Consider the following 26,192-nt stretch of genomic DNA (forward strand, 5'->3'; position numbering starts at 1 on the left):
TCATATATGATAAATGAGTAAACATAGGATTACTAAAACAAAAAAAATTAACAATGCATTTTTTCAAAATTAATCAAGATTTCAATCTTGAATGCTAGTGATATTCGCGCTAGGAAACAAAGCTAAAAACACCCGGACGGATTTCACCGAGACACGCATACACTATTATAAACAACAAGGCGAATGTTGGAGGCACGGACTTGAAAGTGGAGATATATTTTATCTTTAAAAAGATATTTCTTTTATGAGAGAAAAGTGAAGTTTTAGCAGTATGGCTTCGACGTCAGACGCAGGGGATGTGGAAGAGAGCCGAACTCGTTTGTGCGAGGAGTTTGCCGGCGCAGCGGGCACCGATAGCGGCGTGGCTCAATGCTACCTGGCGGAGAACGACTGGAACATGGAGGTTCACGTTGTAATGAGCATTTACTGATTTAGTTTACTCAAACGACTTATTTTGCGTTCCTCTTCCTCACCCAGAGAGCGTTGAACTCTTTCTTCGAGGCCGACATGGAGAAAGTGTTCGAAGAAGAGTGGATTTCAGAACACGAGGCTCCAACCAAGAACCAAAAAGTGGAGGAAAAAGCTCCCGCAACAAGGTCAATACGGTTAGAATCGTATAAATTCCAAATAACATTCCTGTACAATATACATTACATTAGACGTAGTACTTCTGTTTCAATTTAATTATAACAGTTTTGATTTAGTTATAACTATTTAGAATTGGACAAAATTGGTTTGATTTACTCAGTATAGTTTTGTGTGAGAATTCAAATGATGTGAGGGGGTTAGTTTTCTCTTTGTTCTCTCCTTAGAACATATGTTGGGGGCAAGCGAAAGTGTAAATTAGACCCTTTGTTATACTAACTGCTCCCCAGCCTCTCTCTTTCTCTCTCTGTCTCTTCTGTAAACAACGTCAACCCTTATCTGATTACCTGTGTTCCATCTTGGGACTAAGAGGGGGCAGTTGGTCAACTGTATTGAGAATCATGTGATTTTGGGAGGAACTTTTCTAGGACAAAGGATATTACCCACGAGCGGAGTGAGAAACGACACAGATGAGAAACGAGATGGAGCTCCAATCTCGTCTGTCCACAAATTTGTGTAATAAATCCATTGTATGTTTTGTTAATCAACGGCATGAACAAGCAAATAGTAAGAATACTTCATCCAACACATTTTACATTTTTTAATAACGTTTACCTACAAATTATTTCTTAAATTTAATGAGTTGGTTTACAGAAAGAGCAGAACTCATAATCGCAAAAAATAAAATAAAAAATTCAAATAATAATAATAAAAAACTTTAAAAAATCAAATGTAATGGGGAAATACTTGATTTTAAAGTTGTTGTTTTTTAAATGTGGGAATACGTATTACAATTTAAAAAAAAAAATCTGATATTTTTTACAATTATTTTATTTTTTTTATAGATGTTATTTTATTTTTTAAGTTACATTTTGAAATCTTACTATGGAAGAAATTAAATTCCCTGGGAGAACTCACTTGAAAGTGGACATTTTCATTTAAAAAAATGTAATTGAAATAATATTTTAGATTTTTTTTTTCCTCAGGAAAAATGTTTTATAAAGTTGAATTCTTTTGACAAACAGAAAAAAAAAACATAACAGAAAATATGTTGTACATCAAGAGACTGTTATATAATACATCTATACCATTTTTTTGCTTGGCAAAAATGCAAATTTTTATGTGAAAAGCACCTTGATATCTTACCACGCGATTGCCATTGCGTGAATTGCAGAATCGACTTAACCGTAGACAGCCCCGGCTCTTCGCATCAACCCTCCAAGGAGGACGACGGCGGCTCGGGACTAACAATGATCACGTGGAACGTGGACGGTCTGGACACGGAGAACCTGGCCGAGCGCGCCAGAGGCTTGTGCTCCTACTTGGCACTGTAAGACATTTTTGACGGATACTTCATTTGTTGTTGTGTTTGACACATTTTTTTGTTTTTTCCCTCCTTCATGTAGATACACTCCTGACGTGGTGTTTCTGCAGGAGCTCATCCCACCATATGTGCAGTATTTGATAAAACGCGCTGTCAGCTACACGATCATACAAGGTGAAATACATTATGGAAATTCCTATGTATTAATAAGTAAGACGGTAATATTTTTAAATTAAATTTGCATTTTCCTCAGATTAATTTCAAACTCAATTTCAAACGCAAGCACTACTTACTTTTGGAGACTTCTATCAATCTTTGAAGGTCAAATTTTGAGGTTGTTTTTACCTGCGTTTATGGGCGCGGCCATCTTGTAAATTTGTTTTTTAGCAGGCAGCGAAGACGGCTACTTCACCGGCATGATGCTGAAAAAGACGCGTGTCAAGCTGCTGGAAAGCCAAATCGTGGCTTATCCCACCACTCAGATGATGAGGAACCTGCTCGTGGCGCAGGTACACTGAATTAGATGGCAATCCTTAAGACAGTATTTTTTTGAAATCATCTTTTTTTCATTAAAAAAATTAATTGTATAACAATACTTTTGATTTTGCAAAAAAATTATCATTTTTACAGGAAAAAAAATGTTTTATTGCACAAGCAAGAAAATTGTAATTTTACCAAATATTTGAGAAATGCCATTACAAATGCTAATTTTACAGAAAAATTAGCTAATTTGACCTTTCAAAAGAAATGTAAATTTTACAAAAATAATTATTTTGTCATTTTACAAACGAATTGAACATGTTTGTAAGTCACAAGAATGAAAATGTTCATTTAGAAAAAAAAGTGAGATTTTTTTCATTTTAATAAAATATATTTTTTCTAATTATGGTTAAAGTTAATTTTACAAAAAAAATGGAGAAAATGGTAATTTTACAAAAACAAATAAAAAATGTTGTTTTTTTAAAGCATTCCACAAGGGAGCAAATGTTCATTCACTTTTCCTTGCCTTTAGGTGACGCTGCGGGACGTGAAGGTATGTCTGATGACGTCCCACCTGGAGAGCTGCAAGGGCCAATCGGGCGAGCGCATGAAGCAGCTGCGCGAGGTGATGCGGCGGATGCGCGAGGCGCCCGACGACGTCAACGTGCTGTTCGCCGGCGACACCAACCTGCGCGACAGCGAGGTGGCGGCGGTGGGCCTGCCGCCCGCCGTCTGCGACGTGTGGGAGCATCTGGGTCGCCAGGAGCACTGCCGCTACACGTGGGATACCCGCGCCAACTCCAACAAGAGCGTCCCCTACGTCAGCCGCTGCCGCTTCGACCGCGTGTTCCTGCGGCCGGCCGGCCGGCCCCGCGCACCCCGCCTGGCGCCCGACCACATGGCGCTGGTGGGCTTGGAGAAGCTGGACTGCGGCCGCTTCACCAGCGACCACTGGGGGATCTACTGCAGCTTCGCCGCCGCCGCCGATGACTCACACACATAAACCAAAAAAAGTTGACTTTGTTTAGCTGCTTTTTACATAATTAATGGATTCTAAGATGTGATTAATCTGATTTTTTAAAATTGTTTGACAGCTCTAGTTTTTCCTGAAGTTCAATGTTTTTCCTCATGAAAGAAAAATATTTCAAAATTAACAATTCTCGTATCCTTTTGTTAATTTTTTTCCTTGTAAAATACTTTTTTTTTTTTTTTTTTTAGCAGTTGCTATTTATTCTTTTAAAATTACAAGCTTCTATCCATTTTCTTAACCGCTTACTCCTCACTTGGGTCGCGGGATGCTGGAGCCTCTCCCATTCATTTGTGTAAAACTGCAACTTCTCACAAATTTACAATTCTTTTGTAATAGTTTTTTACAAAATCACTTTTTCACATAAATTAAAAATGTGAAAATCACGACATATCTTGTAAATTAACCATTTTTGCAGTTTTTTTTCTTGCAAATTACAAGTTGTGCCCACAACACCAAAAAACAAAATTACATGTTTTTATCACACACTAACTATTCAAATTTAAATTTTTCATTTTTTTTTTGTAATATGGTCAAAATTTAAACTTTAAAAAAAATTACAATTTATTTTTTCCACATCAACAATTTCTTTATTTCTTACAATTATAACTTTTTCTCCAAAAACAATTTCTCATTTTTTTTATTATAAAATCTTATGTTGTAAATTATTATTTTTTTGCATAAATTAACTTTAAAAATTACTCTTATAAATTATTTTTTTCGTAATTTTTCACGATGTCTCTGTAGGTTCCAAATATATTATTGAGTGCATGTAAGTAACAAAACGAGTCAAGCAGGGTGTAATAAAAGCCATTTTATTCTTTCGGTCTGTCTCTCATAAATAACACTGAACAAAGTGTCACGCTGTGCATAAATATCTGCCACATATGCATGTAAGTATTGTGTATATATTTATGCACAGTCAAATTGTATGTGTATAAGAAAATACAGCATGTGTGTGTATGTGTGTGTACAGTAATGCACTTAATACCGACCAGGGAAGCGTTGTCTTCCCTTTGAGTCACTTGTTGCATAACTACCACTAATGTCATACAGTCCCCACACCACTTCCAAAAGTTTTTTTTTTTTTGCATCAATTAATACTACCAAAAATCAAATACTCTCTCAGAAATGTCTGCACTTGTAGGTAAAAAAAAAAAAAAAAAAATCATTAATACGTTTTTTTTGTGCATGCCAATCGAGTTGTGGTGACATCATCACACGGCTCATCAATATTCATGAAGCAGCGGGACGCTGCAACGCAAACTCGGGAATGTGCACATCCTGTCTAATTTGTTTCATAAAATAAATGTCACACATTTGTTTGTTTGTTTTGCATGAGGCTATGCAAATATTATTGCTAAAGTCAAGACAGGTGGGGCCCCTTCAACCAGCGAGCGCTCAAATAAATAAAAGCATCAAAATGAAAGACGATATCATGGAGGAGCCCTTGTGTGTTTTACACAACACTTTGCGATAACATCGAAATACGATAACTGAACGGGGGTGGGGGGGGGGGGGCTTATTTGCACATTCATTGTTTATGTTTTAGTGCCCCTGTTGATTGTCAGCTTGTTGTCAGGGAAGTACCACCAAAAAAAGAAAGAAGAGATGTGAAGGTTTTGAGGTAAACGCAAAGTTATTTCCAGTTTTTTGGGGTGAAACTGAAATAAAAAGTCAGAGAACTCCTTGCAATCTGGATATCAAAGTGGGACTTTTTTCCAATTAGAAGAAAACGTAATTTTTTTTTTTACTCTTTTTTCTACATACTGTACGAAGTCCTAATCATTTTTAGTTTTTTTATTATTATTTGTGAATGCACGAATTGTAATAGTACTATCCTAGTCCTCGTCAATTAACAAGTTTGATTGACGGTTAACTCACACGAGCCAACTGAAATCACAGCTGTGTTCTTGCACTATTACTTATGCCACAACTTAAATTACCGCTTTGTCAAATTCATCTCATAATAATCACTTTTTTTCAATCTTGGTAACATTTCAGTTCAGCCCTTAAAATTGTCCTGTAAAAAATGACTTTTTTATTACTTTTTTTCCCCCAACTTAACTTTATTCTCAAAAATTGCAAGTTTTCCTTGTAACTTTTCGACTTCATTTTTTGTCATATTCCGACTTTTGTCCTCGTAAATTTATGACTATTCTCATATTAAGACTTTAGGCTTTCGCAACATTAGTGTAGCTAGGCCTGTAAACTTCCTCGTAAAGCTACGACTTTTTCCCCGTAAGACTTTATCCTCGTATGATTTTGTGATAGCCATAAAATCTAACTCCTTTGTAGTTTTCAGTCGCTTGCTGATATTTTTAAAATAATAAACAAGGCATGTATTAAAAAAAAAAAAAATCCTCTTCATTGTGTGTTTTTAGCTTAGCTTCCGACTTTCCCGCCAACATTCCGGAATGAACTGCACTCTACAAAAAAGTTAAGGAATCTCATCGTAGACGTTTATTTTTTTTTTTTACGTTAATAACTGACGGGAAAGGTTTTTCTCCACGCGCTTCCAACATTCCTGAGTTTTCCGTCTCAACCACTCGGAGAGAGTCACCGTCCCAAAAAGTAAGACACTTGAACTCAAAAGCACTCAACTACAAAATCACAAAATATGAACAATGCCCTTATTATTTATGATCTAGTAATATTATTGTTGTTACGTTTTGTTTCCAGTTGACAACGCGAACCCGACGTCGTAGGAAAGAAGGTGCATAGGTGGCCATTCGTTTGACACTAAAAACAAATCAAGTTGACATTCAAAGTGTTATTTCATTGACATCTCTTGAGGTCCCTTAATCGTTAAGTCCTTTAAAAAAAAAAAAAAAAAGTCGAACGTGCACGTCTTGCCGCGGGTGCGCAGTCCAATGCAATTGTCCCGTGTTGGCGGCGTCCGAGGTCACACCACGTTGACGATGGACGCCGCCGTCCGTTTGCCGCAGTACGTGAATCCGGCGTGGTTGGCGGACGAGGACGACGAGGACGACGAAGACAAACCGTTCATGTGCGAAGATCGCAGCTCCATCTGGCAGGCGGCGATGGCGGCGTTGAGCTCCACTTGAGCGCGGTGCACCACGTAGAACATCAGGCCGATGCTGATCACGATCTGCCAATAGGGCGTCAAAGCACTTATTCAAAAACTTGCACTTAGAATTAATAAAAGTAAACCAAAGTACAAACGTAAAAAAAAAGGGTTGTTTTTGTTTTACTGGCAATGGAAAGCCTACTAGAACACCTGAACTTCATCTGGGGTTAATTGGGGGCACTTAATGGCCACAGGTGTGTGCCGACGCCCATTTATGCATTTCTGAATGTGATTGGTTCATTCTGGAAACAACCCAGTTATAAGGGGGTGTGAACACATTTGCAGTTTTTACTTCCACACATGAAAATATTATTATTATTATTTTTCAAATGAATTGTGGAGTTTAAAAGTAAAATTAATGGTTTGGGGAAAAAAGTCTTAGTATTTAAAAAGGGGTGTGCAGACTTATTATAATCACTGTACAATACCCGATTTGATAACTTAGCTTGTTTAAAATTGGCCTATAATTGCCTGTAGATGCCAAAAGATGGTGCCAAAGTACTAATTTTGCCTAAATGAAGCTTCTCAACTTTGTTTCTTAACACGAGAAAATTTTTTAAAATAAATTCTGTAAACACATTTCCGATAAGACCTGCGGCTTATTTGGACTTTGTGAGAGGCGTGACGACCAACACAAAGGAAACATTTGTGACACGTTTGTGCGTTTTGTCCGTTGGGCGTGGCTCTATGTTACTGGATTAACCGGCAGCGCCGTGACATCATCGGGAATTCACGGTAGCGACAGATTCAAGGAAGCAATATTGTACAGTAACAACAATGCTAATTTCCATTAGCCCATCTATGGCATTTCACATTGTGTGTTAGCATTAAGCTAACCCACGTTGATTATTGCCATTTTCAATTTGATGGACAAACGTGACAAACAATTCCTCGACAGCGGCAGAGTGAAAACAGGCACTAAAATGAATCCTTTGTAAAAGTATTTTAACTTAGCATGTCGTTTCAAGACTCAATCTGACAAAATATTATAAGGTGAGTTCCATTTTTTAGTGCGACTCGGACCGACCTGCAGACCGAAGACGAAGTATCCGCTGACGCTCTGCTCGGCGATGACGTCCTCCATGGTGCGCAGCGTGCTGCCCAGGTAGGAGTTGAGCAGCTGGGTGGGCAGCAAGCCCACCGACGACGCCACCAAGTAGTTTGGCAAGGACACGTCTGTGATCTGCAAAAAAAAACACACAAAACGTGCGCCGCCATCCAATAGTTGAACATTATCGAGAGGTAATTGAACATGAACAAAAATGTAATTTCTTGAGGTGCGTGTTAAATATCGCTGTCGCTATATTCTGCAACTATATCGCATGATTTTCCAATATCGTGCAGTCCTATCACCAAGTATGTTTTTTAAAAGAGGGTCTTACCCAGCTGGTATGTAAAATTCACCTTTTAAACAAATGTGACGACTAAAACAGGGATTGGCAACTGACCTTTAATTAAAAAACACAAATAAAAATTTAATTACTTTTTTAATTTTTTTTTTTTATGCTTCCTCTACTATATTGGACTAATTGTGTCTCTACAACATCCTTAGATATTTTTTGGGTCATTTTTTTGGTTCTTTATGTTTTTGAGTTTTTTTTTTTCTTGGAAAGTGTAAATTGTAGATTTTTGGGGGGGTTACAAAAAAAAATCCTAATGAATTTCTCTGTGTGTCAATCATATGCAAATTGTTGCTATTTGCAGGCTGTCTCTGTCCCTATCACACGTTCCACTGTATTGTATTAAGTTGTAATGTCATCATTCACCACTAGATGGCAGATATGGCTTAGTTGCACTCACACCTGGCCTTAACCTGCCCGATGCTACAACGGGAGTAGGCCTAATCGTTTTTTTTTTTTTGTTTTTTTTTTTTTATGGAGTTGGAATGACATGCAGGACAAAGAAGCAGAAGTTGAGACACAGTTCACAATGTTGTAGTTTCTTTTTCCCAAAAATGGCCAATAATTAATTGATTTTTTTTAAGCGTGACAGCATCCAAGATGTCGGCGAACAAAATGGTGGAATGTGAAAGAGCCATGTGGTCTGCGATGACATGTCGGGTAAAGTCCAGCTCGTATCGGTTGAACTCGAGCCAAGAGCGAGGGACTTGATTAAGTGATGACGTGTGTGTGTGTGTGTGTGTGTGTCAGCGCGCGCGTGACCTTGGACTGCACTGCGACTGATAGCGTCGAGCAGGCGCCACGCGATTGCTCCGAGACGCCCCGATGTGCCAAAGCGCATTTATTCTCACATGGTCATGCGTGCCAGCCAGTCCCCTTCTTCTTTTGTTTTCGAAATCGGCTCATTCTCGGGACTTTTGGCAACCAAAGATGATGTGCGAGGCCCGGAATGTGAAACGACCCGTTTGGCAAGAATGCTCGAAGGATCAACGCGGAATTTTTTTTTTTTTTTTAAAGATACCTTATGGGAATAAGGAGTTGATCACACCAAGTCGGAGAAATTCACCTAAAATGGCTCCCTCAAAACAAAATGGCTGACTTCAATGAAGACATTGAAGATAAAGCCAGTAAGGCTCTGAGATCAGTGGTTGCCAAAGTTCAAAGCAAACATGGTGAAGAAGCATTCATCTGTGATGCTGCATGCAAGTCAAATTAGCTTTTTTGCTTATTTTTTTTCCCCCACCATGCCTTTGATTAACGTTTTTTTTAAGCAATTCTTTTGTTGATTGACAACATTTTAACCCGGAGCTACAACAAAAAGCCTGGGCGACAAAAAGAAGCTAAAGAACCCATTGAGGCGGAATGGAAAAAAAAAAAAAATTCCATCTGGCTGTTGGTTCCAAGTAGGACGTGAAATATTCGAGCCGCGTCATGCATGCCGACCAGCTAGCGAGCAAGCCGAGCGGACAAACAAGTCGTGCTTGTTTTTCTACGTGAACGAGCCCAGTCCGATTGTTGACAGCGCGTGATTACTGGGCGAGTGAGTCGTTAGCGCGCTCGCTTCCCCGAGGCCCGAGCGTCGACTCCTCGGAGCCGCCAGCTTCCCGAATGCCTTTCATTTTTTTCCACTTTTGTTAACAAGCGTATGAAAACCTAGAAAAAGAATGTATTGTACATTTAGAACAGATATAAAATGTGATTAGTCATGAGTTAACTATTGAAGTCATGCGATTAATAACAATAAAAAATTTAATCTGACGCCTCTAACTTTTTAATAATATTTTTGTTGTTGAATTATGTATTTAAACTCAAGATTAATCACAATTTTTAAATCTGTTACTCTTATTAACAAAAGTGACAAAAAAAAGTGAAACTAATAGAAATAGTTCAAATGAATTTTTGACGTCCATAGCCGTCAATGACAGTGAATGAGTTAATCTGGGTTCGATCGAACCCAAGGAGTTCAGTGGGTCTCAGGGGTTCGGCAGAGGTCAAGACATTTAATTCTAATCCCGTCTACCTATGTCGAACAAAAAATAAGGCGGTCGGATGAATATGTGCAGTATAAATTCACACGTATGGCGTTCCACAGGGTTCAATTCTTGGGCCTCTGCTATTTTCCTTGTATCTGCTGCCGCTGTGTTCCAGCTTAAGAAAACAGTAAAGGAACAAACAGCATGAAAAAAAAAATAATAATAATAAAATAAAAAAATACTAAATTGACTATTTCTTTCAGCATTTTCATTTCTTATCACCATTTCGGATTATTCTCATAATTTCGACTCATTCACTGTCGCAGATGTTTATATTTGCCAAGTGAAATCCAACTCTTTCCCGCCACCGATGAATATCTTAACTAAAGAACTCAAGGCCACGTCTTCTGGCTATCTTGTGGCTTGTGAGTGGCTACTATCTGAACTTGAGTCATTGTTTATTTACAGGAGGCATCTTTGTGTGTAAAAAAAAAAAAAAAAAAAAGGACAAATGAAAGACAAGCGCATGCTGTAAGTGTGCTGCTGTACATTGCGCTGAAATCGGAGACCGCGATGACGGCAGCAGTGTTGCGCCCTAGAAGCTTCTGGCGACATTCGGATTCTCCAGTACTGCAAATATTTTCGGCATTTTGTCCTTTACATAAAGTTATAAACCTCCAAAAGATAACACTATAATTTTTACAAGATTAAGTCATAATGATATGAGAATCAATTGATTTGGTAACTTAACTTTGGTAACAATATACAATCACCATGTTTTTGGAAAAATCTGATTTTCTATTTTTTTCTCTCCATTAAAGGAAAGACATTAAAAGTTAAGACATTTGCAATCTGTACATTTTCTGCACCGCCGATTTGAAATAACGTCCTATTTTTAAACACTCTAATGGAAATTAAAAATGTATTTTATCCGATTTATTGATTTAGATCCAGAAGTGCAACATTATTCAGCACCTAATCAATTATCAAATTAATTGATCATTATTTTGATAATCGCTAAATCATTCAGATACTTTTTAAAAAATTTTAATAAAAATTCTCCAAATCTAAAATAAATATTCTGCGATTTTGGTTGTCCCCCATGATAACAGACTAATTATCTTTGCGAATCAAAAGAAAACATTTGCTTTTCCTTTGGAAACAAAGATCAACATTTTTGCCGATTTTCAAACCAGAAACTCAATGATTAATTTCTTTTCTACACTGTTAATTCGAAATAATGTCCTGTTTTTAATGAAGGGATGGAAATTACAACATTTGATCATCTATTTCAGCAATTAATCGATTGTTCAAATACACGCTAGTTGCAGCCCTGCCATGCAAAACAAACAACGCAAAATGACTTTAATTTTGATCGATGAATCATTTAGAGACGCTGCTAAACTCAGAATATCAGACATTCCAGACCCACCTTGGTTCTGGAATGTGCTATACAAATATAACTGCCTTGCCACAAAGTGTAAATGGTGTGGGTGCGTTTTTGCGTTACTCACAGAGAAAACTGCATTTTGGAGTCCAAAGGGAATGGGGGTGAGTCTCGCTAAGGCCACAACTTTGAGTCCGCTGCCGCCCTCCACCACGCGGATGACGGCGCTCAACCGCTCGCTGCTGCCCACCTTGTGCAGCACCCAACCCGTCAGGAGCCGCTTGCACGCCAGGTGCGCCACGAAGGTGCCGATCAGCACGCCCACCATCACCAGCCCCATGCCCAGCACGAAGCCGTACAGGTAGCCGGCCGCCACGTTGAGCACGATGTAGCCCCAGCCGCACGGGAAGGACACGCCGATGAAGCCCACCACAAAAAGCAACGCCCCCGCCAGGCTGTCCAGGCCCTCCACCCACAGCAGGAGGTCCTTCAGGTGCTGGCGGACCAGAGCCACCGAGGAGAAGCACAGCCCGGTAAGGACGCACGCCAGGAGGGCGCTCTTCAGGCAGAAGGGGGTGACGAAACACGGGTGCCGCGACTCCCCGCCGGGCTCGCCCGCCGCCTCGGGTTCGCCGTCGGCGTCGCACCCCAGCAGGTCCATCTTGTCGCACTCGTCACCTCCTCCGCCGCTCCTGTGCAGCCACCGGTTGAGCTGGACGTGCGCCCTGCCAGCTGCGTGTTTGGCAAATTTGGCAAGCAGCTGCGCGCCAGGAGGGGCCCCCGAAAGCGACATTGTTGGCCCTCCTACCGGAAGGGGGCGGCTGCCAGCCGGGGCTCCTGTCACCTTTCACCAGCTGGCTTCTTTTTCGTTCATACTGGACGCAAACTGGAATTCACAGACATCATTTGTGATCGATGTGAAACATGAACTGTTCTGCTTTTCTTTTCTTAATATCTTTGAACTCAGGTGCAGGGGGTGGTGAACGTGACGTTATCACGTCTCCTGGCACCATGGGCCGTACACTTTCGCCGGATCATGGCACGGTCATTGGACAGCAGAAGATAATCAAGAATGATGGGGAAAAGTGGAGAAACATATGTTAAGACTCACCCTGTCCAGCTTAATTGCGTAAAATCACTGTACGGCTAGCTAGCTTGCTCGCCGCGGGGCTAAAGTCCCCCCGCCACCGTGTGACAGCCATTTCGTCAAAAATCCCCCCCAACACTACAAAACACGCCCTTTATCATTCGTTTTCATTCTTGTTGCTGTTTCTTGTTCCTCTTGTTCTTCTTGCTCCAAGTGCTGCTGTTTGTGTACCAGATGCCAAGCAAGTAGCAACTGCCCCCCACGTGACGTAAAGCCGCCTCTTCTCAGGCCTGCTGGACCAATCACAACGCTCCCGTCTGACATCGCGAGGCTTGGCCACTAATGACGTTTTGTTTTCTTCCTGAGTTCGTTACAAGCGTACTGCCACATAAGCAAAATCAACGCGCTAATATTGTTTTGGATACTTTATATCAATATCAGTATTTGTTGATTTAAACAAACTGAAAACAAGCTAAGAGTCATGCGTTTTTAGCACATCAGTAAAATGCTCATGGCCTTAATCACACTAAATAAACATAATTGTATTACAAAACTCTTTATAAATACTTTTCGTTATCTACGATCTAAACTACAGCCGTGTGTTATCTCCGATTAATTATTCACGCTGATATGTACTCTGACCCAGCCTGTACATGTAAAAATATATATTTTAATGATCCCACGCGGAAATATACATTTATTTTCGGCTTGTTTTACAGTAGGTTTCATTGGTTTTTGTTACGAACCGAATGATTACTGTTATAGAAAAATTATAAATTGAATGTTTGTCTATCATCGCAGATGTCCACCAGATGGAGCGAGATCACTGTTTATCACTGGTCCCCATTGCGCAATCATAAGTATTAATTTGTAGACGCATTTATGAGTTCTCACGTGTGTGTTTTATTAGTTTAAATAAAGTTTTTTCAAAAGAAAATTACGATGGTAGTAATTTGGAGTGCTCTCGGCCACCATAGCTAAAATATTTATTAATATGAATGTAAATATGAATCTAAGGCATTTAGAGAGAGAAAAGAAACAAAATAAATGAAAATCACAATAACATCAATCATGGACAAGTTAATTACTCATCTCTGAAGGCCACGAAGCAAGAAAGCAAGAAAAAGCATAAAAAGACGCATAATGTGTTTATGGTCAGCAAAGGACGTCAAATTGTTCAAATGAAAAATTCGTAAAAAAAAATGCGTCAAAATAGTTAAATTACTCAACATTTAATTAGACTTTAGAGATTTCCCTCACGCTTTTGAGTTAAGTTGGCACAAGATAACCGGATATTGCTTGTACTGCTATCATAATAAATGCTTATTTCACCCCTAGTGCTCACTCGAAACCATGCAGTGAATAAATTATAATATGTTTTATTCCCAATAAAAAAAATAATTGGCTACAATAGCAATGAAAGAGTTCTATTTTCCTGACAAAGAAAAACAACGTTTGTTTGTTGTTTGGTTTTCTTTTCTTCCGAAACGGAAGTGGTTTGCAGTTTTTCCGTTAGCTTGACGACTTGCAAAGCGGCTGCTTGTTACCAGTAACAGCAAACGAGCAGAGCGCAGCTTCATTCATTCATTCATTCAAATTCCTGCGCACTTTACAAGACGGGAAAAAACATTATTTGATTTTGGACGATGGATTGCTCAGAGGAAGTGCCACCTGTGTGCGAGGAGCCTGGCGCGCAGACTGAGCTGAAAAAGGGAATGTCCATTTTCATTGATGTAAGTAGAATTTCCCTTTTTTTTAACAAGGTAATTTGCCTTGTATACAACCATAATACAAACCACTTAAAAAAAAAAAAATAAATGTAATATATATATATATTTGGTTTCCTGCAGTTAAAACAAATATTGCATAAAAAAAAATATAGACGTAAAGAATTGGTATGCGCACCTTATAATGTGTGTGTGTGTGTGTACCATTACACTATCAAAACCCACCGAATGACAAGGATATAGCTGGAAACTGATCATTCGTGAATCACAGCATAGATAATTGGCTAGAAATTGAATATGAATTGATCCCAAGAAGCTGCATGCAAGTCAGCTATGTGAACTACTACACGACCAATAGCCCACCAAACTTACTGTATCGGTTTTATAAACTCTGAAGACAAATTTAAGATTAATATAATACCCTCAAAGAATGATTGCATGATGACTGGAAATGGAGAAATGAACGCATGCCAGCTTGAGGAAACACAACTATGTGAACCACTACACTACTAACAGCCCATCTTTTTTCTTTTTCTTTTTGTAAAACTCGTCGGCATGTTAGAAACTGATCACAATCAGTCAAAGGACAAGTGAAAATGGCAAAATTGAAATGTAAAGATTTGTCAATCATAGGACAACTGTTGAGGGGAAAATAAGTTGTAATTGATCCCACGTCAGCTGCATGAGAAGTCGGCTATATGTGAACCACTACACTACCAATAGCTTACTAATCTTTTTGTTGGCATCAAAGACATGTTAGAAACTGATCACAGTCGGTCACATGATGGAAATGCGAAAACTAAGTTTAAATTGATCCCATGGCAACTGCAGGAAAAGTCGGCTATGTGAACCACTACACTACCAATAAGCTTACCTGGCACGCGTGTTTTTGTAAACAGTGGAAACAAATGTAAAGACTCATAGGACAACTGTGAAGTGGACATTAAGTTGGAATTGATCCTACATCAACTGTGTGAAAGTCAGCTATGTGAACCACTACACTACCAATATCCAAACATTGTTGCTAGTAGGAATAGTAGCAAGTTTGCGGGGGTCCTGGATGAGTAAGTGAAGCGAGAGTGGGCGATGTCATTTTCCCATGGACGGAACAAGCCAGCGAGTGACTGATGCGTTCAAAGGCGACGTGGTCATCACGCTTTCATGTCCAATGTGGCACATCCACATCAATAATTGAACGAGCCCCTTTGATGGCGTCATCGATCACACACACACACACACACACACACACACATACAACTTTGATGATTTGCCACCTGTTTTGTCTGTCTTACAGATCTTGCGGCGAGCAGACAAAAACGGTAAGTATGTCATCAGACTCGTCTTCCCTGGCCTTGTTCTTGTACTTGTGGCGAGAGTAGATACTCTCGTCGACAGTCAGATCGTGATTCCCTGCCTGAAGGCCGGTTTCCATGGAGACAGCAAAATGACCAGACCCTTCGCCATGGGAGCTTTTCATTACGAAAGATTGCCATATAGTTTGAATCCGCACAAGTGCAGAACAGGCCTTTGGAATGATGTCGCTCGAGGAAAAGAAAAAAATATTTGGTTTTAATTTAATACCCTGTATTTATAGATACATAAATGTACTTCTACTAAATAATTGAAAAATAAATAAACATAAATTGTTAAAATATGTCACATTTTTTAAATTGTAATTTTGGCAAGTAGGAACTGTATAGTAATGCTGAAAAAAGTTCTGGCTTTTTAATATTTTACTCCTAATGAATGATATATAATGAAGGGGAAAAAATCAAATATTCATATTTTAATAAAATAATAATTCAAAATTAAATGATTAAAAACTACAAATTGTAATAAATACAATTATGAATTCAAATATTTTTGAATACCAAACATTGAATTAATTAATTCATATTTGGAAAAAAGTACACAAGAAAAAAAAAGAATGAAAACAAATACAGTATTCTATTTAATTAAATAATTTAACATAAACTAATGAAAAAAAATGGACTTGTAAAACTATTTTAACAAGAAAACACTGATCATAAAAATGACATTTAAAATCAAAATTTTTACTGCATTAGGTTGCAATTTGTCAAAGAAATTTACTAATCTAAATGCAGTCCAATAGTTTTTGTTAGAATGCTGCCCTTCTGATATGAATAAAAAATAATAATTTAAAAAACAAAACAAATAAAGCACACTTTCTAATATCTAAATATTAGTGGTTTTGTAAACCAGCAACTAAAACTTATGATTATTTGTGTAATGGATCGCGCTTGTCGTCAGCCATCAATGCGTAACGACCAAAATCCGCGCGATTGGGTCGTGGCCCGGGGTCATGACCTCTGGGGAAGGTCAGAGGCGTCGCACGGAGCGTCTTCCTTCAGTCGCACGCCATCATGCATCGAAGCGAAATCTGCCGCTGGAGCTCCTTGGGGATGTTTTATTCATCACACTTAATCAGCATTCGTGCTCGTCCCTTTGGACCCTGCGTGTTAATTGTTGCCTTGAAGGGCGTCTAAAGGGTTTATTTTTTCCTTTGCAAATGGTATTGTGTGATAAACAAGGTGGAGTTTTTTTTTTAGATACAAGCCATTGTTTGGCAGATTTTTTAATTTTTTTTGCTTTAACTTGCGAGCAAAAATTTGACATAACACTGTCACGCAACTCAACTCAGCTCACTTCACAACCAAAGTAGCTCTAATGTCCCTTTAGCTTAATGCTAACGAACAATGCAAAATTACATTGACATGCTAATGAGTAGCATTTATGTGGCCGGTTTTAGAACTCTTGACGCAATGGATATTTGTCAAGTCATCTTTATTTATAAAGCGTTTTCAAACAGCCGTAGCTGTCACAAAGCGCTTACAGAACACATAACATAAAACATTAACAACAAAGAACGATTATTTTTTCACAATGGGCGTTGAAAACAATCAAGTAACTCTGCCTTAAGAATGTCCCATTAGCTTAATGCTAACGAACAATGCAAAATGCCATTGACATGCTAATGAGTAGCATTTATGTGGACGGTTTTAGAACTCTTGACGCAATAGATATTTGTCAAGTCATCTTTATTTATAAAGCGTTTTCAAACAGCCGTAGCTGTCACAAAGCGCTTACAGAACATAACATAAAACATTAGCAACAAAAAAACGATTACTGCAGCTGAGCTTACTAAGGAGTTTTGACTGTATTAGTGTGTATGATTACACTGTTGAATACAGAGCAGCTGCTCGTTGCTATTTTTGCTCTCGGTCCCCAGACGACGGCAAGCTGTCCTTCGATGAGTTCAAGGCCTACTTTTCGGACGGCGTCCTGACGCCAGAGGACCTGAAGGAGCTCTTCCATGCCATCGACAGCCACCACACAGAGTGAGTGAGTCGTCGTAATCTTCCGCCAATCACGACGCACCTTGGAGCGGCGCCGAGGAATCGAGCGGCCGCCGGGTTCTCATCAAAAAGCTTGAACTGAATCTTTCAATCACAAGTTAGCCAGGGCACATGAAATATTCAGAGGTGTCAGTCAGTGCGCAAATGGACCTCTCTGGAAGTTATTATTACCTCCACCAAGAAGAGAGATTTTGTGGGTACGCGCTTGTTTGCATACGACTTCCTGTCTGCAATTTTTTTCAACAATGGGAGCAAGCTATTCTTTCAAATATTGTCATTTGGGCTTATTAAGGGTTAGTTTAATTTCCCCCCTGAAAGTTTTATGAAATCACGCTAGCTTAATGCTAAAACATAATTGACAGGCTAATTAAACTAGCATCCATATTGCGGTAGTTCAAAATGTTTAAACAACTTAAATTTTAACATAAGTAGTAGCAACACATGAAGACAGCACATAAAGCAATACTCACAGGCACAGATTCTTTATCCTCTGCCAAAAACGACTATTATTACTTCAGCTTACTGAGCACTTCTCCTTCATGTATTTTAAATAAATGTATTATGCTGCCCCCCAAGTTCTTTATATTATGTTATTTAATTTATTAGTAATGATTATTACTTTTTGTTGTATTTACATTTTTGATACATTCATCCTTAATGGCGCAGTGGTGCTTTGCTAGAAATTGAACGCATGCTGCTGTGATTCATTTCAATGACGTCACTGTGTGTGTGTTTGTTTACACTGCAGCAACGTGGACACAGACGAACTCTGTGGTAAGCCAAATTGATTTTATTCGTGTTGTATTTTAGTTTAGTTTTTTTTATCACGTCCAAACGCGACTTGACAACGTCGCGCATGGCTGAAAGCACACGCTAGTCGCTCCGTGCGTGGCCGAGGTCCCCGCGGGCTGCGCTACTGATGCTATTTCCAACCAGCACCTGCAGCCACCGTGTCACTTTTGTGGATGTCAACAGCCTCACTTTTTTTTTTTGGGGGGGGGGGTCTGTTTTCTTTGAAGAGTACTTCTCACAGCACCTCGGTGAATACAAGAATGTTTTGGCCGCCCTGGAGGACCTCAACATGTCCATACTTAAGGCCATGGACAAGACCAAGAAGGTGAGAGAGCTTCAATTACACCAAATAGGGCAGCCACAAATGCTATTTTTTACTAGGAACTATATAAGTTAATGAAGTAGGGAATCATTTTTGGTAACCAAACTGGGAACCATATTTGGTACCTGAGGTGGTAACGATATTTGATAACTTAAGTGACAAGCACATTTGGAAGCCTAAGTGGGAGCCATTTGGTAACCAAAATAGGAACCAAATTTGGTAACTTAAGTGGAAGCCATATTGGGAACTTAGGTGTGAACCATATTCGGTAACAGAAGTGAAAACCACATTTAGAAGTCTAAGTGGGAACCAATTTTGGTAACTATAGTGGGAACCATATTTGGTAGCTTAAATGGAAGCCATATTGGTAACTTAAGTGGGATCCCTCTTTGGTAACTGAAGGTGTAACCATATTTGGAAACTCAAGTGGGAAACATTTTTGGTTACTAAAATTGTTCCCCACTTGAGCTTCTAAATATGTGTGGACCCATTTTTGGTGAACACAGTGGGAACCATATTTGGTAACTGAAGTGGGAAACCTTTTGGTATCTGAAGTAGGACACTATCTGATTTTATCAAGTATTTGGTAACCGAAATTGGAACCGTATGTTTGTTGACTGAAGTGAGAATCATATTTTACAATTGATGCAGGGAAGCATTTAATTTCACACAAGTGGTAACCAATTTTGGTAACTGAAATGAGAAACAAAATTTAGAATTAGATTCCAATATGTGTTTGTTACGCAGTGATGTGAATTCATGTTTATGTTCCGCTTGTGCATATGTATTGAAATGCATCCTTCTGTATTTGTGTCGAGTGTATTTGTGGTTTGTGCATTGATGAGCGAGTGCGTGGGTGCTGGAACAAGATCTAAAAAGCCAATATGTTTCACTTGCACGTGTAATCACGCCAACGCTATTTACACACATGCACAGCAATACTTGGCTACTATGTGTCAAGCTGCACTATTGAAAAAAGTAGCACTCTACAGGACTAATCGATATTAAACAGCTTGGGTTCCCAAATATGGTTCCCACCGACTTCATAGTTCCCATATACATAGGTCGCCAAATAATCATGTAACCAATAGCTCACACACAATTTACCTAATGTGGTTCCCATTTAGCTTACCAAATGTAGTTCCACTTAAGTTAAGAAATGTGCTTCCCACTGAAGTCACCAAAAGGGGTTCCCGCTGAGTTCACCAAATCTATTTCTCTCTTTGGTTAACAGATGTTTCCATTTAGGTAACCAAATATGGTTCCCAGTTAACTTAGCAATCATTTTAATGATTATTTTAATGCACCAAATATTGTTTCTAACTTGCATGATCACAAATGGTTCCCAAATTGTTTGCAGATTGACGCAGTGGAGTTCATTCAAACAACAAATGTGCTCTGCTGGTTTCATTCTGCCATCTGCACTCTGATGAATCTTAATCAATTCCAATCCTGCGGGCCCGACTTTAATTAGACTTTGAGTGACTGGGAGTCGGCGTGCCGAGCGCCCCGTCCGCCTTCGCGCTTATTATTGTTTTGATAATTAGTGGGGGGGGTTTCTCTTCTCCTGATTGACAGGATTATCAAGAGTGCACCCACCTGGAGCAGTTTGTGACCCGCTTCCTGCTGAAGGAGACCACCAATCAGCTGCACTCGCTCCAGAGCTCACTGGAATGCGCCATGGAGACCACCGCCGAGCAGACGCGCCGAGAAAAGTGAGAGGACAAAGTGGCGCGTGACTGTCTGGTTTTTCGACATGTGACCTCCCGCGGGGAGAATGTTTGAGCTCCTTTGAACTGGAGAGAAGTAAAAGATGAAGGTCAACGCGCTACAGTGCGACACGCCAATAAAACTGTTGCCATGGCGGCAGCATCCCTGCCCGGGCTTATTGATAAACCAACCTTTGATTCTAGATTTAGATGCAGTTAAACCACAACAAACATTTTAAACATTTGTAGTTACCAAATATGGTTCCCACTAAGCTCCCTAAAAATACAATTGAGTAGAAATGATTAGAGTTAAGGTACTAAATTTGTTTATGACTGAAGTTCAAATAATGGTTCCAGTTATGTTACTTAATAGTTTCCACCATGACTACCAAATATGGTTCCCGCCCAAGCTGCCAAATATGACTCCCATTTTACTTAACACAAATGGTTCTCACTTATCAATATGGTTAGCACTTGGGTCTCAAATATGGTTCCCACTTTAGTTATCACGTATGGTTCTGTTTGAAGTTACCAAATATGATTATTCAAAATACAGTAATATGGTTCCCACCTGAATTACTAAAAATGGTTCCCACTTTGGTTACCCTGAATGGTGCTTCAGTTACCATGGTTTCCACTTTAGTTACCTAATATAGGTCCTACTTGAATCAACTAAATTCATTCCTCACTTCAGTTACCAAATATGGTTCCCAATTGTTTAGGTTGCCAAATATGGCTATTCCTTCAAAGTAATATGGTTCCGTTATTGAGCTTCCAAATATGGTTCCCTCTTGAGTTACTAAAGATTGTTTACACTACAGTTACCTAAAATGGTTCCCACTTCAGGTACCAAATAAGTATCCCAATTTGGCTACTAAAAATGGTTCTCACTTCACTTAACAATATGGTTCCTACGTAAATTAACTAAATTGATTCATCACATCAATTACCTATTATGGTTCCCACATAAGTTACACATGACAGTTCACACTTATTATTATGAATTAGTTTTGGCTACATGCCTTTCCAGCGTCTTTTAACTTTTAAATATGCTAGGCTGACATCCCTTCACAACGCCCTCTTCCTTTTCCGTCCTTTTCTCGCCGTCACTCATCACATCTCCTCGAAGTTTGGCGCTCCTGGCAGCGTGAGGGTCCCTGGCTCCCAGAGCTGCGTCCCTTCTTTCTCCAGCGTTTTATCTCCCTCTTTTCGGAACCGGTGAAGAATCCCCCTTGGTGAATGCGAATGCGATGGCTGTGTACTTGTGAGAGGACTCAGGAGGCTCGAAAGTGCCTTCCGTGGTCAGTTTGAGACGTGTGAAAATACAACGTTCAAAGTCTCTTGTTGCTCTTGGCTTTTTTATTTAAGTCTGAAGGGGTTTTGAGTGTCACTTGGAGCAATTAAAGCTTGTCGCTCGGAATAAGACGGCGTTGGCGGACAAACAGGGCCATTAGCACCTCCGCCCACACTCAACCGCCGCGGAGAGCGGCTTGTCGCCGGCTAATGAATTCATCACGACACCATTTTGACTGTGTTTATATTATGAAATAAGGAATACACATGAAGGAGAATGTTAATCACTACAATGCAATGTTTTATCATACAGACACGGTCCAGCTAAGCCGGAGGTTTTGTCCATCCAGTGGTCGGGTCGGCGCTCCAACCGGAGACTCCAGAGGAACAACAGCCTGTCCCCCAACAATCCCATCATGAGTCTTGTTAACTCAGGTAAGGCCACTTCTTCACATACAATATTAGATACTTTATAAGAGAGGTTCTAGCAGATGTGAACTGGACCCAAGCCAGAAGAGATGCTAGCAGTTAGGTACCGAAGCTTGGCCCTGTACGCCTGGCTACATGATTCAAAAGTGCTACCAGACCTGAAGAGATACTACAGATGGTTAATCAACATTTAGTATCCATAACATATGCTAGCAGGCGGCTAACTCATCCAGAAGAGATCCTCGCTACATGATCCAGAAGAGTTGCAAGGAAGCTGCTACTTGACCTGAACCTCCCAGACTCGGAGCCAATTGGAAAGAGATGCTAGCAGACAGCTACCTGATCCAGAAGAGTTTCAAAGAAACTGCTACTTAACCTGAACCTCCCAGACTTGGACCCAAATGGAAAGAGATGCTAGCAGGCAGCTACCTGATCCAGAAGAGTTTCAAGGAAGCTGCTACTTGACCTGAACCTCCCAGACTTGGACCCAATTGGAAAGAGATGCTAACTAATCCAGAAGAGATCCTCGCTACCTGATCCAGAAGAGTTTCAAGGAAGCTGCTACTTGACCTGAACCTCCCAGACTTGGACCCAATTGGAAAGAGATGCTAGCAGGCAGCTACATGATCCAGAAGAGTTGCAAGGAAGCTGCTACTTGACCTGAACCTCCCAGACTTGGACCCAATCGGAAAGAAATGCTAGCAGACAGCTACCTGATCCAGAAGAGTTTCAAGGAAGCTGCTACTTGACCTGAACCTCCTAGACTTGGACCCAATTGGAAAGAGATGCTAGCAGGCAGCTACCTGATCCAGAAGAGTTTCAAGGAAGCTGCTACTTGACCTGAACCTCCCAGACTTGGACCCAATTGGAAAGAGATGCTAGCAGGCGGTTACCCAATCTGGAGGCGATGCTAGCAGGCAGCTACCTGATCTAGAAGAGGTGCAAGGACGACCAGACCTGAAGCCCATCAAGAAGAAGTACTTGCGGTGGCCCCCAGGCCTCGACCCGATTGGGGAAAGGTACTCGTAGGCGGCTAGCCAATCTAGAAAAGATGTAAATTGGTGGCTACACAGGCTAGACAAGATGCTAGCAGGTGACAAACTGATGTGGAAAAGGTGCAAGAAACCAGCAACCAAATCTGGACCCCACCTACTGTAGAAGAGGTGCTCGTAGGACGCTACTGGATCCAGAAGCCAGCAGTTTCAGGAACTGGACCAGATTGAGAAGAGGATCTGACAGGAGATTACCAGATTGCTAGCAGGGGGTGCTAGATCTGGACCCCTTCTAGAAGAGGCCCAAGCAGCCAGCTACCAGAACTTAGCACCATCTGGAAAAGCAGTAGCGGAGCAAAATAATCAATGATCCAAAAGGTTTCTGAAACAGAATCCTTTCATCCCGTCTCATTTTCATGTGCCAGGTGCGTACGAGGAGGAGAGCCACTGGACAATTCAAGTGAACAGACTTCAGAAGCTCATCGACCGCCTGGAACAGAAGGTCTTTCCTCCTTCTTTCCATCATTTTCATTTTTTTGTAATCCTCATCGGTGTCTGCAACCTCTAATTATAACACGTTTGCATGCAGAACAATGTGAACAAATGACACACGCCCACATTGTCGACACATATGTACATGCTTCGCAGGAAACGTAGAATATTAGAAATAGGCTTGAGAAACAACACAAATGAATTGAAACAATTTTCCCTCAGTGACTTATTGTTTGTCACAGTGCTTATGGTATGCAACAGTTGCGTTAAGCGCATTAGCATTCGCACATGCCATCACACGTCTATGTCATGTCCGCAGGAGATCCGCCTGGAGCCCGTTGAAGACGATGTCCCAGAGAGCAAGCTGGTGCGTTCTGGCACCATTTTCATCCTGGTGTCATCTCCTCGAGTGGTGATGATGATGTGTGGTTGTCATGGCGACGCTACTTTCTTTAACACGTTGTCTCGGTGGCGTGTGCGCGTGTCTGTGGACAGCACATCCTGATCGTGCAGAGGCAGCTGTCCGTGCTGGAGGACGAGCTGGAGGAGTTTCGTGTGGCGCTCAGACACTACATGGACTCTGCCAGCACCCAGACCGGATGTCTACAGTCAGTGCACACACATGATCACATGCATGGATGCATGGATGATGATGATTGGTTTATGACTGAAGGGGTTAATGTATAGGTTGTGAGGTAAGTCGACTGGTCCGGATGGATTGATGGACGAATGTCCTGATCCGGCCTTTGAATTGCCGGTCTGAAGACGACTCATATATCAACATAGGAATGCCACCTAATGCGCGGCGATGCTCATGATGACTGAGGCGCAACAACCATTAGCATGTTTACACTCTTTCACCCGATGTCGCCCCTATCCCTCGCTCAGCGTGCTGTCGTTTCGAGTTTGGACAAGAGGCAGCAGCCTCGAGCGTCCTCTGACATTTCACGCTCGAGACGCTGCAGCGTGTTCAGCCTTGAGAAAGTCCTGACGTCAGGCTGTTTACAGATTCCCATTCTGGGCATGTGACGCAACATGCGTGAGGATGACGATGATTCAGGACGATAACGTTGAATAATTATAATTTGATGAAGTAATGATAATGACAACGCACACGCTTTGCTGTTTGTACAGCGTGGCGCTCCAGCGGCTGGCTAACGAGTCGCGCTTCATCCTCTACGAATTCTGGGAGCAAAACAACGTGTGGAAGAAGTAAGTGATATGTTTGACTTACAAGTTGAGTTATTTTCATGACCACGCTCATAACTCAAATCACTCATATTACAAATCAACTTTCTCCACTGAAATGAATGGAAATGCTATGAACTTTGTTTGTGGTGGCCACTTGTTGTGAAGTTCGCTGCTGCCACCTAGCGGCAGAGCCACTGAAGTGTACGCTTATATTTTGTAGTCACCTGCAGAGCAACACCAGCAAGACCTTCCAGAGGGCCAATGTGGACTTCCTGGAGACTCCCGAGACAGTCACCACCATGCAACTCCCGGGTAGCGCCTCAAAGCATCCCCTCACTTCAAATCATACTCATGAGTGTAGCTGTGCATAGCGTGACGTGTACTTGTCCTTTCACATTTAAAAAAAAATCTTAGATCGTAGTACTTTTGTAGTGTGCAACTTTTGTTGGTAGTTTTAAAATAATTTTTATTCTATAGTACTGTTTGTGTGGCATTAAAATGATTATCCGATTTAAATAAGTCAATTATATAAAAATTGCAAATATTCAACATTAACATTTTTAAATATATCAAATGTATTTTTTTATTTGTCATGTTATAATTTTTTAATTCAGCTGTATTTGTATTATATTTTTAATTAATACTTTCTATTAGTTTAATGTATTATTGGTTAATATTATTAGTTATTTGTTTTAGTAATATTTATTTATTGATTCGTCAAAAATAAATGTAAACAAATTTATCACAGCTTTTTAATATATATATATATATATATATATATATATATATATAAAATTATTATTATTTTATTTTAGGACCGATCTATGTTTCATAACCTTTTTAAAATATTGAATGATATTTTCATTTTTTTTTAAACAGCATTTCCATTCATTTAAACATTTTAATCTTAAAATTAAATTTTAATTTAGTTTTTAATTACATACAGTCATTTTTATTCAATTACATTTTTATTTACTTAATGGCGTTTTTATTTATTGTTCATTTAACTACACTGTCTACTTTTGATTCACAAAGTTATGTATTTTAATGATTACATTTCTATTTTCTAATGACATTTCTGTCTGTTTCAGCTTCATGGTGGGTCCTCAACAACAACTGAGAGCAGCCTGTCACTCACAATTGGTGCACATTTGACGTTATAATATTACTTTTATCATGTTTCTTCTTTGTATAAAACAAATTGTAAAAAATTAACACACACACACATACTGACCACTTGCCAATGTGCGTGTGTGTTGATGATGCTCTTAAAAAAAACTATGACCTTTTGACGTTCTGGTGAGCAACGTCATCACAGTGTTCAGCGTAACGTCATTGTTGCGCTTGCGTTTCAGAGATTGTAGCAGCAAGATTATACTTGTAGAAAATACATTATTCCAACACATGACAGTGTCTTTTGTGCTTATTTAATGTTGCCAAAGCTTAAAATGTGAAATAAAAGATATGTTGTGTAGATGGTGTTTGTTGTTTACCTTTCAAATTGAGATTTTTTT

At 39.9% G+C, this 26,192-nt stretch overlaps 3 protein-coding genes across 5 annotated transcripts; 2 read left to right on the forward strand and 1 right to left on the reverse strand.

The window, feature by feature from the left end:
- The first annotated feature begins 51 nt into the window (after nucleotides 1-51).
- Nucleotides 52-4,241, forward strand: tdp2b (tyrosyl-DNA phosphodiesterase 2b). 2 transcript variants are annotated; one of them, XM_077548988.1, is made up of 6 exons: nucleotides 52-403; nucleotides 478-596; nucleotides 1,760-1,915; nucleotides 1,992-2,083; nucleotides 2,297-2,418; nucleotides 2,922-4,241. In XM_077548988.1, exons 1-6 carry the CDS (start codon nucleotides 272-274, stop codon nucleotides 3,390-3,392), a joined length of 1,092 nt encoding a protein of 363 aa, XP_077405114.1. In that variant the 5' UTR covers nucleotides 52-271; the 3' UTR covers nucleotides 3,393-4,241. The 2 variants fall into 2 exon arrangements, with proteins under 2 accessions (XP_077405114.1, XP_077405115.1); XM_077548989.1 differs by having other exon boundaries at nucleotides 2,300-2,418.
- On the reverse strand, nucleotides 4,211-12,626 carry tmem64 (transmembrane protein 64). 2 transcript variants are annotated; one of them, XM_077548990.1, is made up of 4 exons: nucleotides 12,379-12,625; nucleotides 11,395-12,153; nucleotides 7,535-7,690; nucleotides 4,211-6,528 (listed from the first exon to the last, which is right to left on the reverse strand). In XM_077548990.1, exons 2-4 carry the CDS (start codon nucleotides 12,058-12,060, stop codon nucleotides 6,322-6,324), a joined length of 1,029 nt encoding a protein of 342 aa, XP_077405116.1. In that variant the 5' UTR covers nucleotides 12,061-12,153; nucleotides 12,379-12,625; the 3' UTR covers nucleotides 4,211-6,321. The 2 variants fall into 2 exon arrangements, with proteins under 2 accessions (XP_077405116.1, XP_077405117.1); XM_077548991.1 differs by having other exon boundaries at nucleotides 11,395-12,626.
- Nucleotides 12,627-13,886: 1,260 nt separating this feature from the next.
- necab1 (N-terminal EF-hand calcium binding protein 1) lies at nucleotides 13,887-26,152 on the forward strand. The gene is made up of 13 exons (XM_077549704.1): nucleotides 13,887-14,087; nucleotides 15,376-15,400; nucleotides 17,332-17,440; nucleotides 18,207-18,232; nucleotides 18,478-18,575; nucleotides 20,151-20,287; nucleotides 21,888-22,009; nucleotides 23,421-23,497; nucleotides 23,807-23,854; nucleotides 23,983-24,095; nucleotides 24,622-24,699; nucleotides 24,899-24,990; nucleotides 25,770-26,152. The coding sequence occupies exons 1-13, from the start codon at nucleotides 14,001-14,003 to the stop codon at nucleotides 25,796-25,798; spliced, it is 1,041 nt and encodes a 346-aa protein (XP_077405830.1). The 5' UTR covers nucleotides 13,887-14,000; the 3' UTR covers nucleotides 25,799-26,152.
- The last annotated feature ends 40 nt before the right edge of the window (nucleotides 26,153-26,192 follow it).

This window comes from Vanacampus margaritifer, chromosome 17 (genome assembly GCF_051991255.1).
Source record: "Vanacampus margaritifer isolate UIUO_Vmar chromosome 17, RoL_Vmar_1.0, whole genome shotgun sequence".
NCBI lineage: Eukaryota > Metazoa > Chordata > Actinopteri > Syngnathiformes > Syngnathidae > Vanacampus > Vanacampus margaritifer.